The sequence below is a fragment of the Neovison vison genome, chromosome 1 (assembly GCF_020171115.1).
Source record: "Neovison vison isolate M4711 chromosome 1, ASM_NN_V1, whole genome shotgun sequence".
Classification (NCBI taxonomy): Eukaryota; Metazoa; Chordata; class Mammalia; order Carnivora; family Mustelidae; genus Neogale; species Neogale vison.
Window position 1 is genome coordinate 45,494,449 of NC_058091.1, and position 18,965 is coordinate 45,513,413.

Genomic DNA, 18,965 nt, shown 5'->3' on the forward strand with positions numbered 1-18,965 from the left:
AGCCGGTTCCTATCAAACTCACCATGTGGGGTCATTGATCTGTGTGACAGATGAATACACCTGGGGGGGGACCTCCTGAGGCATTCATTTAGATGCCTTAAAAGTTTTAGTGAGAAATATGTACATCACAAAACTCGTGCTGTTCCATCAAGTCAAAAATATGGTAATAATCTCTCCTGTTTTTAAAGAAAATAGTAAGTCTGGTTTGATCATCTCATTTTTATTGGAAATCAGGTATTACAGCCAATGTAATAAACAGAGCAGAGGGAGGCACTAGACTTCATCTGGTATCGAAAGAGGTAACAGAAAAATGGCCAAAAGGACATAAAACACGGAAGGAAATAAAGATGGGAGTCTTTTCCGATCTCTGTGTCAGCTGTTCACATCTGTACCTAACGGTCATCGCCACCTGTGGCTGCCCAGGCCCATCTGCCCAGCCCAGCACATCTCCCTGCGACTCTCTTAGGTCAAAGGAAGCATTACGGCCACCCTCATAGGGCTGGCCAGGAACTAGCAAACAGACTATGTCTGTACAAAACATCAGAGATCACGAAATCTCAACCATTGGGGGGCCTGGGGGACCCAGTTGTTAAGTGTCTGCCTTCGGCTCAGGTCATTATTCCAGGGTCTTGGGAATGAGCCCCACATCGGGTTCCCTGCTCAGCAAGGAGACTGCTTCTCCCTCTGCCTGCTGCTCCCCTGCTTGTGTGCTCTCTCTGACAAATAAGTAAATAAAATCTTAAAAAAAAAAAAAAGAAGAGGAAGGAAGGAAAGAGGAAGGAATGAAGGAAAGAAATCTCAGCCCCTCACCCATTATTTCTTTTACTCTCCCTTACACCATCCCTGTCCATATCTACATGTACTATCTAGCAACAGCTAGAGAGCAAAGGGTCATACAAGTCACAGGGGCAGAGATCTTAAAAGTGGAAAGTCGGTCCTTTAAGAGAGGAGTAAAGTGCTGGCAGATGCCTGGACACGAGAGGGAGTGAAGAACAGAGCCAGACTAGCAGAGGTTCTCCAGGGAAGCTGAATGAAATGTTAGACAAGCTCTGCCTGAGCGGCCATCATTGTGGCTGCCTTTAGATACCAGGGGGTAAGCTCAGGGGCGTTATTTTCTCTATTTCATCTAGGTTCACGAATCCCAAAGATAGTTTGGGGGAACCGGCATCTCTGGCCTCCCCTCTCTCTCCCCTCTCCCCTCTAGCTTGAAAAAGCCCATGAGGCAATGTTTCTCATCCAAGTCTCAAACGGATTAGCTTGGGCCACCGCATACACCAGGATGGGAAACAAACAGAAGGCTGTTGTCTGGCCGGATTTTGTATTATGCCTCCTGTATGAAGGCTCAAGCTGCTTGTCTGAGCTTTGCAGACAGAAGCTGGCACCGTTTCACTGTTGTGGGAAATGCCAGCACATCTGGGCAACAGCCCCCAGAGTCTGGTATTTGCAGGACAGTGAGGGACCGAGGTCGGGTATAACGCCCTGTTGTGGGGGAGGCAGTCTGGCACCGCAGGGCTTACTCACTGGGGGGCCGAGTCTGCTCTCTCCTGAACACAGCAAACAGGAAATGCAACGCTCAGCCAAGAGGCTGCCTTCTGTGCTTCTGCCACTCCTCAGCACCCCTCCCCAAATCTCCTCAATGTCAGATTTCGTCGTAATATCACCATCACGAAAAACTACCTCTTCCAGGGGAAATGCATCATAAGCAAGCTTCCCAGAGCTAACTGCTCTTTCGAACCGCTGAGAGCACTCTTCCTAAGAGCCACAATAATGAAAAATCACAACTGAACCTCAAAAAACACACCAGGAAAGGAAGTGTACCTTCTTCAGGTACGCACGTGGCAGTTGAGGCCAATGTCTAGGATTGGAGGAGGGAAGAAGACCTCAAACCCACAGTGAGAAGGCAGGGTTAGCAGCCCCAGACATGTCTTAAGGCTGTGTAAATGTCCCCCTTCTCCCGGATACATTCCCAACACTCATTCCTTCCAATCACCCGATCTTTCTTCCTCCTACCCAGCTTCCCACACCACTCCTGGGCACACTCTGTTCTTCCTAAAGACGCGTCAAGCCATTCTCTCTACCTCCTTCAAACTGGGAAGACGCGTGTGGTCATGAACCCTTCTCTGGAGTGAATAAAGGCTCTTCATGGCCATTTTTTGAGGGCCATGATGCGTACACGCGCCCAGGGTGTTATTTCTTTGAAGATGGACCTCAATTTCCATACTAAGGTGTAAACATCAGCAGATATACTTTCCCAGTGACCACCAATTCGGTCAATGTCCGGACTAGAACATTAAGGAGAGAGCCTTAAAGATACCTATAAACCCTAAAAAATGAATACACACACACACATGCATACACACAGCTGACAACACAGCCAGAAAAGCATTCCGAGAAGCTGCTGGCCAAGGTCACTGATCCAAAGCCCCATAGTAACCTGTAGGTACAGAGGAAGACTGAATGACCCATTCAGTTTTGAGATCAAAATTCCGCATCGCACACTGTCTTCATTCCCCTTAGTCCCCAAATTCCAGTTGTGGGCATACTAGCCAGCACACCAATCTCTGTTCTGGACTGGGCCATAAGGTTCTCATGAGTTACATGTACTTATCTCTTTCTTTCTCCTATTCCTAGGAACAACTGTCCCCAGCAAAACCCAGAGAAATCACTCTTTTTCTTTTTTTTAAAGATTTTATTTACTTATTTGACAGACAGAGATCACAAGTAGGCAGAGAGGGAGGCAGAGAGAGAGGAAGGGAAGCAGGATCCCTGCTGAGCAGAGAGCCCGACGCGGGGCTCGATCCCAGGACCCTGAGATCACGACCCGAGCCGAAGGCAGAGACTTTAACCCTCTGAGCCACCCAGGCGCCCCTAAGAGAAATCACTCTTGTAACCCATCACCCTTTCTCTCTCCAAGCAAAGGCATTTGAGAAACCAAACTTAAAGCCTGGCTAGGTGACACTCTAGCGGCCAAGGAGCCCAAGATGAGAAGTTCTGAATTGCAGCTTTAGAAGCTTAGTTCCGTCATTGCACAGAGTTGTGACCAGGCCCCCCAGGTGAAGACTAATGATGCACTCAGCCTACCCACATCTCAGTGGGGTAGGGCTACCCAGAGATCAGAGGAGAGTCTGCAAGCTATGAGTCAGGTCATGACAGACCCAAGCCCCTGGGTATTCCTGAAGCATTTCCATAACGCAACATCCCAGCAAGGAATTACACTCTATCTTCTAAAATCAGAGCCCCTGCGGTCTCCTCCCAAAGCAGTGCTTAAAAAAAAATGCAGACATTTTCTCTCCAGTGTACTTTTCCTTTTTATATATTCTGTGTGAATCACTGTCTTCTCCTTGTACTTGTTATTTTAAGTCTCATGTTTGCAGATTCCTTTTCTGTGAACCCATTTGAAGTCAGCAATTTCTTTCACGGAGTGTGGATTTTTATTTCTTCCAATTGAAGAGGTCTTGCTTCTGGGACTTGGAAGTCTTTTCCTCCTAACTACTATCTTGTGCCTTAAGCATGAATCTTACTTTTGAAGTCTGCATCTCTGGCCACTCAGTTCAGCCTAGAGATATCACTTACACACACACACACACACACACACACACACACACACCTCTTCCCCTCTCAAACGGACAGACTCCCCCATTTCTCTACGCTATCAAGTTTTATGCTGTTCTGGGTACTTCCTAGAAAGTATGCAGTTACCCAGCAGATCTCAAAAATGCGGCAACTGACAGCTGGCAGAGAAATTTCAGATGCATCTTCTTCCTCTCTATCCCCACATCCCTGCCGCACAGCGGCAACTTGTTTCCAGAAGCAAAACAGAACCACAAGTGTTGCCAAGCCTGAAGACTACACTGGTCTTAAAATCAGAATCAATGCCAATAAAAGAACAACTTCCGAAGCCAGAAACGGGACTTAATAGTCTGTACAGATAAATATTCCGTTAACATCTGAAATGGAGAGATGCTTAATTGGCAAGTGGGCATCCTTCTCCCAGCAGCTGGTGCCTCAAGGAGGACAGTTGTCCGGACTCCCAAATCCACATCTTCCACTTACGCCCTGGGCAGCCACAGAGTAGTCAAAAGACTAGAAAGTAATTCTTAAAATTAGCATTTCCTGACTCTGTTCAGTCCAGCAAATGCTTACTGCATGAACTACTCGATGCTGGGACATAATGTCTATCCCGGAGCCCTTCGGAGACGTCTTTGGAGATGGTAACAGATCCTTGCATCACATCATAGTACAGGCAATGCTAGGACTGCACAGACCAGTCCTTTGGGGCTGTCTCTTCCTTCTGAGTCCTTCTCTGGTCCTTTCCGTAAGCACCAACATGGCATGGCCTCCTTCTGCTTTGCTCACCGCTGTATTTCCAGCAAACCACACGAGGCCTGGCTCATAGCAGAAATGCAATAAATACTTGCTGATTTAGTTTCTTATCCTGTGGAGAAGCCACAGAATTCTTCTCTTTCCTTCTGTTACCCCACCCTGATCTTGAGAGCAGAGTTCTCCCATTCTGACAGAAACCTCAGTCGGGCAGTGAGAAGAACATCACACCCACACAGAGGGGGAAAAAACACCCCAGGAAGAAGCTGGGAAACCTCCATCTGAAAAAGATTTTCCAAAAAGAGAGCTGAGAGACATGGCTAAGAGACAGGCATAGGGAAGGCAGGCATGCTGCCCCGGGCAACCACACCTCAGTCCCAGCTCTGAAGATTTAGGAAGTTGGGTTTTCACGGTACTCCAAGGGCAAGAAAGGCAATGAACTGGGTCACCCTGACCAAGTGTAGGAGAATGATTTTCAACCACAGCGTCAATTGGGTGAATTACAATAAGGGATAAATGGCCAAGGAGACCAGAGCAGAGCACATGCGTCCCATGATCTGGGAAGCAAACCTTAAGATCCAAAGATTAACTGATGACTGTGGAATTAGGGCAAAGGAGTTACGTCATGTAATAAAACAGGGCTCTACTCCTCTACCCCACTACAGAATGCCACGATGTTTGTCCTATATCCCAACACAGATGCCCTATGGCAGCCACAAAGTGAGGCCACTCCTGTGGCGGGTTGGAGTCTCCACCCCAGAAAGGCATTTACTCCCACCTCTTTCTATACCTTGCTTTCCTTGGTCTGGACATCAAGAAATTCTAGGCCTATTGAGCCTAGCTGTGGAATCCCAAGTTGACCACTCTATCACCGTAAGGTTTGCTGGGTCCCTGATACTGTCTATTTATCTTTGCTCTATTCCTTCAGAAGAAGCATGTTTAAAAGTACTGGAGTCGAGTCAAAAAACCAACCATCCAAACGCAGGGCTTCCCCATGGGATATCGCTTCACACCTAGGATGGCTGTTATGTAAAAAAAGCAAAAACAAAACCCGAAAATAAGTGTTAGCAAGGATGTAGAGAAACTGGCACCCTCGTGTGTCGCTGGTGGGTATGTAAAGTGGCGCAGCAGCTATCAATGGCCGTAGAGCAGTTCCCCCCCAGCTTTCAACATAGAAAACGTCACAATCCAGCAATTCCACCTCTGGGAATATTCCCCCAAAGAATCGAAAGCCAAGACTCCAGCAGGTATCCGTACACCGAGGTCCATGGCAACGTTACTCTCAATAGCTGGAAGCTGGAAGCCATCCAAATACAGAGTGGCAGGTGAATGGATAAACAAAATACAGTATGTACGCAGAGTTGGATAGTATTCAGCCTGAAAAAGAAATTCCAACACGGGCTATGACATGGATGAACCACAAACCATGGCACTGTGGGAAATAAGCCAGACGCACAAGAACAGATACTGCACCACTGCCCTTTTGTGAGGCGCCCAGAGTCCTCACATCCACAGAGACAGAAGGTAGACCGGTGGCTGCCGAGGGTTGGGAGAAGCAGGGAATGACAAGTTCTCGGTTGAGGGGACAAAGAGTTTCAGCTTGGGACGATGAAAAAGTTCTGGGGACAGATTGTGGTGATGTTTGCACAACAACGTGAGTGTTACGTTATATACATTTTACCAAAATTTTTAAAAGTTCTAAAACCTTTCTTAATAAGAAAATAATAAGAAATCAGCACTTCCCACCCAAGGTACTTGAGGGAAGTGTAAGTGAGAGCTCCCCAGAACTAAAGACCCTCCCTTGGGGACATGCAGGCACCCTTGCCTGGCGGGTCCTTCCTCTGTGGCTGACCTTCAAGTTGTATTCCGCTCTGCTCTTCCCAAGAGACCCTGCAGTGAGACTCCTTTCCATGTAAAAGGAACATTCTGCCTGGGCTGTGGGGAATCCTCCTTCTCCCTGCCTGAGAGAGCCCTGGGCAGCTGCAAGAAAACCGGTGCTTCCCTCCACCAGTCCCGGAAATGCACTGACTGCTTCCCACCCTCCCCCCTGCCAGAGCCCCTTCACCTCCTGCTGTTCTGTCATTAGCCAACCTCATTTCAGCAGAAGGCCAATATAAGTTACCACTCCAGAGCTTCCAGAGCATTTTTCGCATTTAAAGTCAGAAAGAGAGGGTGCCTGGGTGGCTCCGTTGGTTAAGCAGCTGGCTCTTGATTTTGGCTCAGGTCCTAATCTCAGAAATGTGAGTTCAAGCCCCCTCATGGGCTCCACACTCAGTGAGGCCTCTGTTCTGATTCTCTCCCTCTGCCTCTGCCTTTCCCCACAGCGCACACCCAGGCTCTCTCTCCCTCTCTCAAATGAATAAATAATTTTTTTTTTTAAAATAAAGCCACGAAGAGAAGCACAAAGAAGTATTCTCCTAACACTAGGCTCTAGTCCCTGGGGAATATTAACTGGAGACCAGCCAGAATTCATGGACCTGGGAAACAGGACTGCAGACATTTTTATTTTGCCAAATAAGGAAATTTTTGAAAATAGCTATTACTAACAATTAGCATCCTAGAAACAAAAGGTCATTTGAGGCACCTTCCAAGGGAAGAAAGAATCTCACAGGAAAGGTAGCCCTCTGTGAGAAAGGAAGGCTGGCAGTCTGACCAACACTATCACAGCAAGCAGGTATGTTTTCATGGGTGGGCGTTACACCACCTCTGTCCAGTGTGTTCATGCGATACCTGTCTGAAACAGCTTACATAGTCATTCGTTCTGAAAGCAAAGGAAAGGACTAAAAGAGATATGGTGAGATTTTTTTCTACTGAAGCTATGATTCTGTAACTTAACACCAAGTTGCTTTCCATTTGCAACACAAAGTCAATGATGTGTGTCTATTTGTAAAAATCGTGTGTGTGTGTGTGTGTGTGTGTGTACATGAGTGTGTGTATATACAGTGCAACATGGATATGTGCTGTCACAGGCTGAACTGTGTCCCCCTAAAATTTGTATGTTGTAGCCCTACTCCCCCATACCTCAGAATGTGGCCCTAGTTGAAAACAGGGTCTTTAAAAAAGTAGGTTCAAATGAAGCCATTAGGGTGGGTCCTAATCCAGTCTGACTGGGGTTCTTAGAGGAAGTGATAAGGACACACAGAGAGACACCAAGACCACCTGGGCACAGAGAGACAACCATGTGAAGGAAGCAGCAAGAGGATGGCCACCTCCAAGGGAAAAGGTCTAAAACATATCCTTCTCCTAGTTCACAGAGAAAACCACCCCCGACACCTTGATCTTGGACTTCGAGTCTCCAGAACTGTAAGCAAATAAATTTCTGTCATTTCAGCCACTCAGTCTTTGCTATTTTGTTATGATAGCCCTAGTGAACTAATACAGCTTTCATTAATTAGATACGCTGTCCTAGAAAGTCCATTAAAAATGACTTACATAATACCAACCGCTTCTACTACAACTAAACAACAAATATATTTCTAGAAAGAAAACCATTGTCAAAATGTCCTAACTCTATCCCACTACAAGCCATCTTCACCAAATACATTTATGACATTCCCATCAGCATGTCCTTCAAGCAGAAAGAGCACGAGTCTTGTACATGGTAAAATTAGTATGGGTCAGTTCAGACCAATGAGGGTATTTTAAACACAATGAGCTCAATGATGAAAGATGTAGGCAACTTCGAAAAGTCAAAGCCTGTGCCCTCAAAGAATCTGGGCTGGTCTTCAAAACTAAACTCTCCTCTGTTGAATATCACCCCTTCAAATCCACGCATGTAGATGTTAAGATGCAACACAGAGGGGCGCCTGGGTGGCTCAGTGGGTTAAGCCACTGCCTTTGACTCAGGTCATGATCCCAGGGTTCTGGGATCAAGTCCCGCATCGGGTTCTCTGCTCAGCAGGGAGCCTGCTTCCTCCTCTCTCTCTCTGCCTGCCTCTCTACCTACTTGTGATCTCTCTCTGTCAAATAAATAAATAAATTCTTTAAAAAAAAATAAAAGATGCAACACAGAAACCTGATGACACAGGTAGACAACAGGTGAACAGCTCAGCATGACAGGGAGGCCCCTGATAGCACAGAAGCCAGGTGGAGGAGGGCTCAAAGACAGTCAGTCCTCTGAGCCTTTGCCCACTCTATTCCACCTGAAAGCCTGGACTGCCATCTACCCCTACCTGGGATTCCCACCAACCTCTGAGAACAGAGCTCAGTCACCACTTCCCCTACCCCCAGTCCTGCCCAAGCCCAAGAGGACTGTGCCCCTTCCTTCAAATCCCATCACGTGGATTACCCGCATCTCTCACTTTAATAAGGACAGTATAAATCAGTCTCCCTCAGGATCAGACTTTGCGTCTCGCTGAACTCTCATGCTGATTTATAGAGCTGCTATTATAAAATATCACAGCCAGGTGAATCAGCATCTTTACCATGGTAGGGAAACAACCCCCTTCTCCATTTTAATTAGTGGAGTTTTGGGAACACTTGGCATCATAGGGCTAAGCAGAATGAGACTGGCCATATCGTAAATCACTTTGAGGATGATCTGGCACACAAGCCGACTCTGTATTTATTGCTCATGCTCTATGTCTCCAAACAGCACACACTGTTCTTTACAGCCCTGAGCTGAATCATTCTTCTGACAACACAAGCCGAAAGAGAAGGACCAGGTATTTCAATCTCTGTTTCACAGAAAAGGAAATGTAGACTAAAGCAGTGTTTATTTAAGGCCCCCAGACAGGGCCACAGGAAAGCTACATTTTCTAATGACTGTCTTCTCAGTCTGGGATTCTGCCACTCAGCGGTGCGTCTTTTCTAGTTTCTCCATCTGCCCCACCCACTGCCAACCTAGTGCCATCCCTGATGATAAACAAATCACAGTCTGGTAGAGCAAGGCCAGCCAGGCGCCAGGCTCCCCAGGCCTCCTCATCTGCAGGGAGGGGCCGGTCAGGAGAGAGCCAGAGGGAGCCTAGCACAGGGAGGGAGGGTCAGAAAGTAGGTTCCCCACTCTGGATGCCTAGAGATGCTGGGGATGTCAGCCCCCCAAGTCCTGGGACATACCTGGCTCATCCTCCTGGAGCATCAGTTTGGAAGAGAACTTGAAAGATGATTTTTTTTTTATATTAAGTTCAGAGATATTATAGAGTAAACTGCAAATATCAAATGAATGCGCAAGATAAACACAGACTTGCTTCTGGCAGCCTTGGCCTCTGATTCTCCCAGAAATATGGGTTAACCATACTCTCCAGCTGAGGTAATTTTTTTTTAAAAGATTTTATTTATTTATTTGACAGAGAGAGAGATAGCAAGAGAGGGAACAAAAGCAGGGGGAGTAGGAGAAGCAGGCTTCCTGCTGAGCAGAGAGCTGGACCCCAGGACCCTGGGATCATGACCTGAGCTGAAAACAGATGCTTAATGACTGAGTCAGCCAGGCACCCCTCCTGTAGAGGTAATTTAATGGAGATTTTAGGGGAGCACTGGTAGGAATATGTATCGATTTACGTGATAAAATTTCCAAATCTTCAAATCCTCATCTGTTTTTTTCTCTCCTTCTCCTTCTCCTTCTCCTTCTTAATCCACACAAGAGAATTATATTTGGGGGAAAATCTGCACAAAGGTTTACAGAACAATGGGTGCTGTATACACCCATATACCCTCACTTTTCTCCAAGTTTTCTTTCTTGACCAACTAGGCAACTGTAGAGCTGATCTGTAGGAAGCAACTCCCTCAGCCTTGCCCCACCTTTGCCTTTAATTGTTGTTTTTGCTGTTACTGAGGACGTGAGGAACACAAAGACATCTTCGAGGAGAATAATTATTTGAAGCTTATAAATTATTTTCAGTTGAAGGGTTATGAAATTGGCTAATGTTCTCTAGTCAGGTGAGCATCACATAGATCTTGATAACAGAGACTCAAGCAACAATTCAACCCAGACCTTAACATCCATTATTTCAGCATTTCATACAAAGATGCTCAACTTCTGCTTTTTTCTTTCACCTCTCGGCAACATCATAACAGATAGAAGAATCACATTTGCAAGGAAGGAGAAGCCAAAATGCATACTTTCCTCTCTTTCTAATGGGACTAAGCATCTCTTATTCTCCAGTCAAGAAGAAAAATCACTTTGTACCCTGATATAAGCCAAAAATAACACGACCATCCTGTCTGAAAGTTGGTCCCCCAAAGTAATAAAACCTTGAACGTGTCCCATAAGCCTGGACTCCCCAAGAAAAAAACTATTTTTTTTCCTGATTGTTTGCTATGGAATGTCTGAAGATAAGTCATGACTTCAGAGAATACAAAGATCATGTGTGAAAGTTGCCTTCAACCATGAAAAATAGACTAATGGACACTTGAGAACTCTGATAATCTTATGAGGTATTTTCTTTCATGTATTTATTGTTTTTATCTGATGAGCCAATCTTCTGAAGCCTGACTCCCTTGCTCTCTGGGCAAGTAAACATTTTCTTTCCTAAATGCTCCCACTTCCAAGTCTGAAGTCCATGCAACCTCAAGGAAACAGACCATTACTCTTTACTATTCCAACCCAAGCATATACAATCCATACTCTGAGAGGGCACAACTGTGGAACCTGATCAAATGACCACTTTATTCTTATCTCCCATCACCCTTTAAATGGATTCGGTGGATACATCCTCCCTGTCCTCAGATGAACACTTCAGTAAATCCCATGACTTTGCTGCTCAAGCAACCACTTTAAAGTCCCAAAAGAATTCTAATGTGCAGCCTGGAAATTAAAGAAACTCCAACCAGGTTATAACATTAAATGTCCTGGTCTGTTCAGCTAGGTCCTTCTGCATATTGCTCTCCTGTAGAGACTGGTGGAGCATGACCTCTTTTCTTTTTCTCTACTTTATGTCCAACTGCTGGCCAGTTTCTCACCCCAACAAGATCAAAGAAGGAGGACAGGACTGTGTTAACTGTCTTCACACCCTCTATTTATGGGAGTTTTCATGATACTCATTTTCCTTCAGCTGCCGGCTCACTCTGACCTCAGCCTCCGGATTTCTGGAAACTCTAGCTGCTGGAAACCTGGGCTGAATTTACAGTGTCTCCAGGCCAGGCCTCTTTCCCACAAGGTCCTACCTGGTCCCCAGGAAATCCTCTGGCATCTTTTGCCCTAAAAAACTCTGAGAAGGCTGGTGATCCTACGACCCAGGCCACTGTATGAGCACCAAATGCAGGAAACACATGTACAGTTGAACTAGTGGTTTCTCAAAAGACTCCCTCACTAGGTTTGGGATGAAGGAAATGATCTTTCTGAATAAATCTCTTTAACACAGCCCCCTCTCTTAATCCTCATATTCCTGAAGTGGTCAGTGGGGTTTGTGAGTTATAGAAAAATTCTCAAATATCTACATTAAAGCGTCTACTTGGTGGTCTAGCACTTTCCTTTGGAATTTCACATAACTTTAATGTGCGGCTCAGTCAAAACTTAAATTCAGTATCCTATTTACATCCACACACGTACAAATGTTTAGGATGGATTAGTAATTTCCAATTATCTCAAAGTTCATTTTACTCATATAGCTAATAAAACTGAGGAATATGAACACTGAAAGGGGCATCCAGACCTATAAAAGTCAACACTCCAGTCACCGGTGGAGAATCCTCTCCCAGTCCTAACACAAGAGCACCCAATATTGCCTTGATCTGACACTGGGAACATACTTACTTCCTCTTCCTCCGATATCTGAGGACTGGCCTTATAACCGGCCAAGGCTCCTCTCTCTGGCAGGTTAAACACTCACTGTTCCTCATATGGCCTAGTCTTCAGACCCTCATCATCCAGGTCACCTTCCTCTGGATGCTGCAAAGACAGTTTCTGTCCTCTATTAAGGGGCCACCAGAAGGGGACAACATGTAGAGGGACTCTGGGCTCCCTTGACCCAGTCGCCTTAGGTTGGGTTAGATGGTAGTGGTTAAGGGCCCAGGTTCTAATCCCCGCTCTACTATTTACTGGCTATGAAATCTTAGGCAAATTACTTAATCCTTCTGTGCTTCAGCCTCCTTGTCTGTAATGAGAATGCTAATAATTGTTTCCCCTACTTCATGGGTTTGATATAGGGATTGAGATAAAATTGTGAAACACTCATACCTGTGCCTGGCACATAATAAGCTCCGGACAAATGTCTATAAAAAAGGTTTGTCCTTGGGCTGCCTGGGTGGTTCAGTCGTTAAGCCTCTGCCTTTGGCTCAAGTCATAATCCCAGGGTCCTGGCATCAAGCCCGTCCAGTTCCCCACTGAGCAAGGAAGACTGCTTCTGTGTCTACCACTCCCCCTGCTTGTGTTCCCTCTTTCACTGTCTCTCTCTCTGTCAAATAAATAAATTAAATCTTAAAAAAAAAAAAAAAAAAGTCTGTCCTTGTCAGCGCAATCCAAGTTTGGTTCCAGTGACTGAATTCTCTGTATGTCCCTAGCATTGGGAAGCCCTGTTTGTAAAATGTAAAATAGTAACAGTAACCTAGCTGTGAGAAGTAAAGGACACTGTGCACTAGGAAGCACTTAGCCAAGTCATTATCACCCTGAAGACATTAGAAGGTCAAGAATAAGCATTCTCCAGAAGAGATCACATATTAGTTTACAAAATCAGACTCAACAAATAAAAGGAGGTCGAAGTCATACCATGCACCTTTTCTGACCACAGCACTATGAAACTTGAAGTCAACCATGAGAAAAAAAATCTGGAAAGACCACAAACACATGGAGGTTAAATAACATGCTACTAAATAATGAATGGGCCAAACCAGGACATAAAAGAAGAAATTTTAAAAACTGTATGGAAATAAATGAAAATGAAAACACAATGGTCCAAAACCTTTGGGATGCAGCAAAAGCCATCCTAGGAGGGAAGTTTATAGCAAAACAGGTCTACCTTATGAAGCAAGAAAAATCTCAAATAAAAATTGAAACTTACACCTACAGGAGCTAGAAAAAGAACAAAAAATGAAGCTGAAAGCCAGCAAAAAGAAGGAAATAATAAAGGTTATAGCAGAAATAAATGATATACAAACTAAAAAGACAAATAGAACAAATCAATGAAACCACGAGCTGTTTCTTTGAAAAAAAAAAAAAACCAAATTAATAAACCTCTAACTAGACTATGCAAGAAAAAAAGAAAAAACTCAAATAAATAAAATTACCAATGAGAGGAGAAATAACCTACACCACAGAAATATAAACAATTATGAGAATACTATGAAGAACTATATGCCAACAAATTGGACAACCTAGAAGAAATGGACAAGTTCCTTTCTTTTATTAATGTGATGAGTCATGTTGATTGATTTGTGTAAATTGAAACCAAAACAGGAAGAAAAAGAAAAAAGAAGAAAAGGAAAAGAAAAAGAAAAAGAAAAAGAAATCTTGAACAGACTGATAACCAGCAAAATTGAAACAGTAGCCAAAAAACTTCCAACAAACAAAAGTCTAGGGCCAGATGGCTTCACACGTGAATTCTATTAAACACTTAAAGAAGAGTTAATACCCATTCTTTTCAAACTATTCCAGGAAATAGAAATGGAAGGAAAACTTCCAATTCATTCTATGAGGTCAGCATTCTCCTGATACCAAAACCAGATAAAGACACCACAAAAAAAGAGAACTATAGGCCAATATTTCTGATGATCATAGATGCAAAAATCTTCAACAAAATACTTAGCAGACCAAATCTAATGATACATTAAAAAAAAATGAAACATAATCAAGTAGGATTTATTCTTGGCCTGTAAGAGTGGTTCAATTTATACAAATCAATCAACATGACTCATCACATTAATAAAAGAAAGGATAAGAATCATGTGATCATTTCAATAGATGCAGAAAAAACATCTGACAAAGTACATTCATTCGTAATAAAAACCCTCAACAAAGTAGATTTAGAAAGAACACACCTCAACATAATAAAGGCCATATATGGAAAAGCCCACAGCTAATATCATCCTAAATGGGGAAAAAGTGAGAGCTTTCCTCTATGATCAGGAACACAGCAGTGGTGTCCACTCTCACCACTTTTATTCAACATAGTTCTGGAAGTCCTCTCCATAGCAATCAGACAACAAAAAGAAATTAAGGATATTCTAATTGGCAAGGAAGAAGTTAAAATTTCACTCCTCATAGATGACATGATAGTCTATATAGAAAATCTGATTCTACCAAAAAACTATTAGAACTGACAAATTCAGTGAAGTCATATGATACAAAATCAACGTACAGAAATCTGTTGCGTTTCTATACACTAATAATGAAGCAGCAGAAGGAGAAATTAAGAAAACAGTCCATTTACAACTGCACCAAAAGTAAAGAGATAGCCAGGAATGGTATGGTCTAGGAATAAATCTAACCAAAGGGGTAAAAGATCTGTACTCTGAAAACTACAAAACACTGATGAAAGAGATAAAAAACAACTCAAAGAAATAGAAAGATGTTCCATGCTCATGGATTGGAAGAATAATTATTGTTAAAATATCTCTACTGCCCAAAGCAATCTACATATTTAATACAATTCCTATCAAAATACCAACAGCATTTTTCAGAGCTAGAACAATAAATCTTAAAATTTGTACAGAACCACAAAAGACCCTGAATAGCAAAGCAATCTTGAAAAAGAAATGCAAATCCAGAGGCATCACAGTTCTGGACTTCAAGCTTTATTACAAAGCTGTCATCATCAAAACAGTCCGGTACCAGCACAAAAAAAGACACATAGATCATTGGAACAGAAGAGAGAACCTAGAAATGGATCCTCAGCCCTATGGTCAACTAATCCTTGACAAAGCAAGAAAGAATATTCAATGGCAAAAAGACAGTCTCTTCAACAAACTGTGCTGGGAAAACTAGACAGCCACATGCATAACAATGAAACTGGACCATTCTCTTTCACCCTCTACAAAAACAAAATCAAAATGGATTAAAGACCTAAATATGAGACCTAAAAACATAAAAATCCTTGAAGGTAGCACAGGCAGTCATTTCTCAGACACTGGCTAGAACTAGAGAGTATTATGCTAAGCAGAAATAAATCAGCAGCCTGATGCAAGAGAAACAAAAGCAAAAACAAACTATTGGGACTACGTCAGAATAAAAACCTTCTGCACAGGGAAGAAAACAATCAGCAAAGCTAAAAGGCAGCCTATGCAATGGCAGAAGGTATTTGCAAATGACATATCTGATAATGGGTTATTATCCAAAATATATGAAGAACTTCTATAACTCAATACCCAAAGAACAAATAATCCAATTTAAAAATGGCCAGAAGACATGAATAGACATTTTTCCAAAGAAGACATACAAGATGGCCGACAAACACATGAGGAAGAGATGCTCACATCAGGGAAATGCGAATCAAAATGACAATGAAATACCACTTCACACCTGTCAGAATTGCAAAAATCAACAACACAAGAAACAAAACAGGTGTTGGTGAGGATATAGAGAAAGGGGAACCCTCTTATGCTGCTGGTGGGGATGCAGACTGGTGCAGTTACTCAGAAAAACAGTATGGAGGTTCCTCAGAAAGTTGAAAATAGATTCTACTAAAATCTAGTAATCACACTAGTAGGTATTTACCCAAAGAATGCAAAAACATTATTTCAGAGGGGTACATACACCCCGATATTTATAGCAGCATTATCAACAATAGCCGAATTATGGAAAGATCCCAAATGTCCACACCCACTGACAAACAGAAGAAGGGTGTATATATATATACAATGGAGCCTGGGTAGCTCAGTTGGTTAAGTGTCTTCCTTCAGCTCAGGTGGTCCTGGGATCTAGTCTGGATTCAGGTTGCCTGCTCAGGGGGGAGCCTAACTTCTCCCTCTGCCCTTCCCCCTGCTTGTGCCTTCTTTCTCTCAAATAAATAAAAATCTTTAAAAAAAAAAAAGAGGAATGAAATCTTGCCATTTGCAACGATGTGAATAGAACTAGAGAGTATTATGCTAAGCAAAATAAGTCAGCAGAGAAAGACAAATACCATATGCTTTCACTCATATGTGGAATTTAAGAAACAAATGAGCAAGGGGGTGGGGCAGGAAAGAGAGAGGCAAACCAAGAAAGAGACTCTTGCCTACAGAGAACAAAGGGTGGTTACCAGAGGGGAGGGGTTGGGGGCATGGATGAAATAGGTGATGAGGATTAAGGAGGGCACTTGTGATAAGCACCAGGCGATGTATGGAATTGCAAAAATCACCATATTATACACTTGAAATTAATATTACACTGTATGCTAACTAACTGGAAATACAATAAAAACTTTAAAAAATAAATAAAAGGTTAAAAATAAAGGATTCAGAGGAATTGTGACTGGCAAAATATCAGGCCTAGAGAAATAGGGAGGAGGAAGGCTACATTTTCTAGAATGCGCAGATGATATAATTTGCACAGTAAAAGGTTACTCCACCGTGAGCAGAGTGGGGTTAGCCTAGAAGGATCAATGTGGGCAGCCAGGGAGAGGTGTGTATACCCTAAGAGAGGCAGCAGGATAAACAACACAGAATAAAACATACTCACAAATAAATAAATAAATAAAATCTTTTTAAAAAAAATCTACTCTGGAATGTTGCCAGGTTTCAATGTTTCCCTCTCTGGAAAAGTCAGGTACAGTGGTCCTCTATCAAGCCTGCTGCAAGGTGACTGAATACTTTTCGCTGCTCTAGGATCCCTGTTATTTGGGTCTTGAGTTATCCAGCCCAGTCTTGGGGTTCAAGACCTCTAAAGGGGCTCTTATTTCTTTGCACCCAGGAAGAAATAAACTGGGAGCATTTCTACCTTCTCTTAAACCTACTGATATCATCTTCCATAAACACTGCAGATCATCCTGATTAGAGCCTGACTCCTTGATGTGGGCACCCCAGCTCACAGTAGCCTCTCTGTTCTGGACCTTACCTGTAGCAGCCACTTTCCTGCCTGCATTCGGCGATGCACTCCAGGTGCACCTAAGGGACACTGGCCTCAGGGTCCTAGTTTCCAGACCCACTACTCTCCACTCTTGACCAGGGGATTCTCCCCACTCTTGACCAGGGGATTCAGTAGAAAAACTTCTCTCTTATCTCAACCTAATTTTTTTTTTCATGTGCAAACTGGAAATACTTAACCACTTAACCTTTGGGGTTTTCATGAGGATTTATATAGGGAAATTCCCTTGTTTTCCCTGGAGTAGCATGGACAATTACCCCCAAGCTCCCTTTGCTTTCAGGACACCATACAATCCTCCCTTTTGTCATGAGATTAAATCCTGGGAAATAGCTGGGATTCGTCCTGTCGTCTGAACTGCTCCAGTAACCACAAAGCCTCCAAACAAGTTTCTAATGAGGAAACCTTTCGTCTTCCTCGGTTAATTATGCAGAAAGGATGGAAAGCGAAGAGAAACGAAACCGCTCTTTCCCTCGAATCAGTAAAATGACCTGCGGGGAGGCTCCCTAGTGCTAACGAAATGGATTAACTGTGGAGCCAGGGCTGATTCTGGGAACCCTGCCCACTGCTGGGGGTGTGCACCGCGGGTCAGCAAACCGCGCATTTTCCCTGGACTCGAAGGGTCCCGGCGCCTAGAAGGGCTCTCCGTTGTAGGGCACAGCGGTGCCAGGCAGGCCAGGACCCGGACTCGGAAAGTTTTCTCATGGCCGGGAGAAGGTGTTCCACGGCCCTCCCAATGCAGAGGAGGAAACCCGTCCGAGCCCTGAGCCCCGAGCTCCACCGCCTCCAGCCTTTCCGGAAGGTTTCCCAGCGCGCCACTCAGGTCCGTGGGCTTCGAGCAAGGTCTTCAACTTGGGTGCCCTCCACGGGGTCTCACTCTTCTCCCCAGTTATCCCATTCCCGCTCCCACCCTCCCAAACACCCCTCACCCCACCCCCAACTGAAGAACCACCGCCAACCCCGATGAGCCCGACTGCCTTCTCCCCAGCCTCCCGACACCGTGCCGCGGCTCGGCACGGCCCCGGGCGCCCAGTCCCGCCCGCTGTTACCGGCTGGCGCTCCCCGGCCCGCGGACACCGCTCCTCCGAGGTGCGTGAGCGTCGCCACTGCCTCCACCTCCTCCGGCGCCCGGGGCCTCGGCGTGTAGCTCCTGGCGCGGCGGTGCGGCGGGGACGCGCGCTCCCGACCTGCAGCCCCGGCGGCAAGGGGCGCAGGGGGCCGCCTCCAGAGCCTGGGGCCGCTGAGGCCAGGAGGAAGCGAGCTTTGCCCAGCCCTGCCCGGCTCACACTAACCCCTCTCTGTCTGGATAAGAGCTTTCCGCCGGGGAGAAGGAGAAGAAATCAGAGAATACTTGACCCTCCCCAGCTCTGCAGTGGGTCCCTCAGAGCAGTTTTGACTAATGAGTTGAGCAAGAAGGAGTGGGGCAGCACGAATGAGATTTATGAGAGATCCTCACGTTGAGTTCAAGTTCATTAACGCCGAGGTCCTCCATCATGAGCTATTAAAATTACTTCAGTTTCAGTTCTGCCTTCTGCTTGCAGGTGTGGGTGCCAACAGACAGTCTAAATGCCCCCAAGCAGGGTCCCAAAAGGATAGGACTGGACCGAGAGTTGTTTCAAGTTAGCAGACTGGCTCACTCCTCCAGTAAATATTTACTGAGACTGTAGTCCATGCCAGACACCGATCTGGGCGTTAGGGATACTGCCTCCTGGACCTT

At 44.7% G+C, this 18,965-nt stretch overlaps 1 protein-coding gene across 2 annotated transcripts in view; it reads right to left on the reverse strand.

Moving 5' to 3' along the window:
• Positions 1 to 18,757, reverse strand: part of MRAP2 (melanocortin 2 receptor accessory protein 2) — a 49,118-nt gene extending 30,361 nt beyond the window's left edge. Inside the window, exon 1 of one of the 2 annotated variants that reach the window (XM_044236477.1) lies at positions 18,705 to 18,757. In XM_044236477.1, the coding sequence (XP_044092412.1) occupies positions 18,705 to 18,721 (17 nt within the window). In that variant the 5' untranslated portion in view covers positions 18,722 to 18,757. Of the gene's footprint in view, positions 1 to 18,297; positions 18,356 to 18,704 lie in introns of those variants that run through there. The other variant, XM_044236485.1, reaches the window with a different exon arrangement.
• Positions 18,758 to 18,965: the final 208 nt, after the last annotated feature.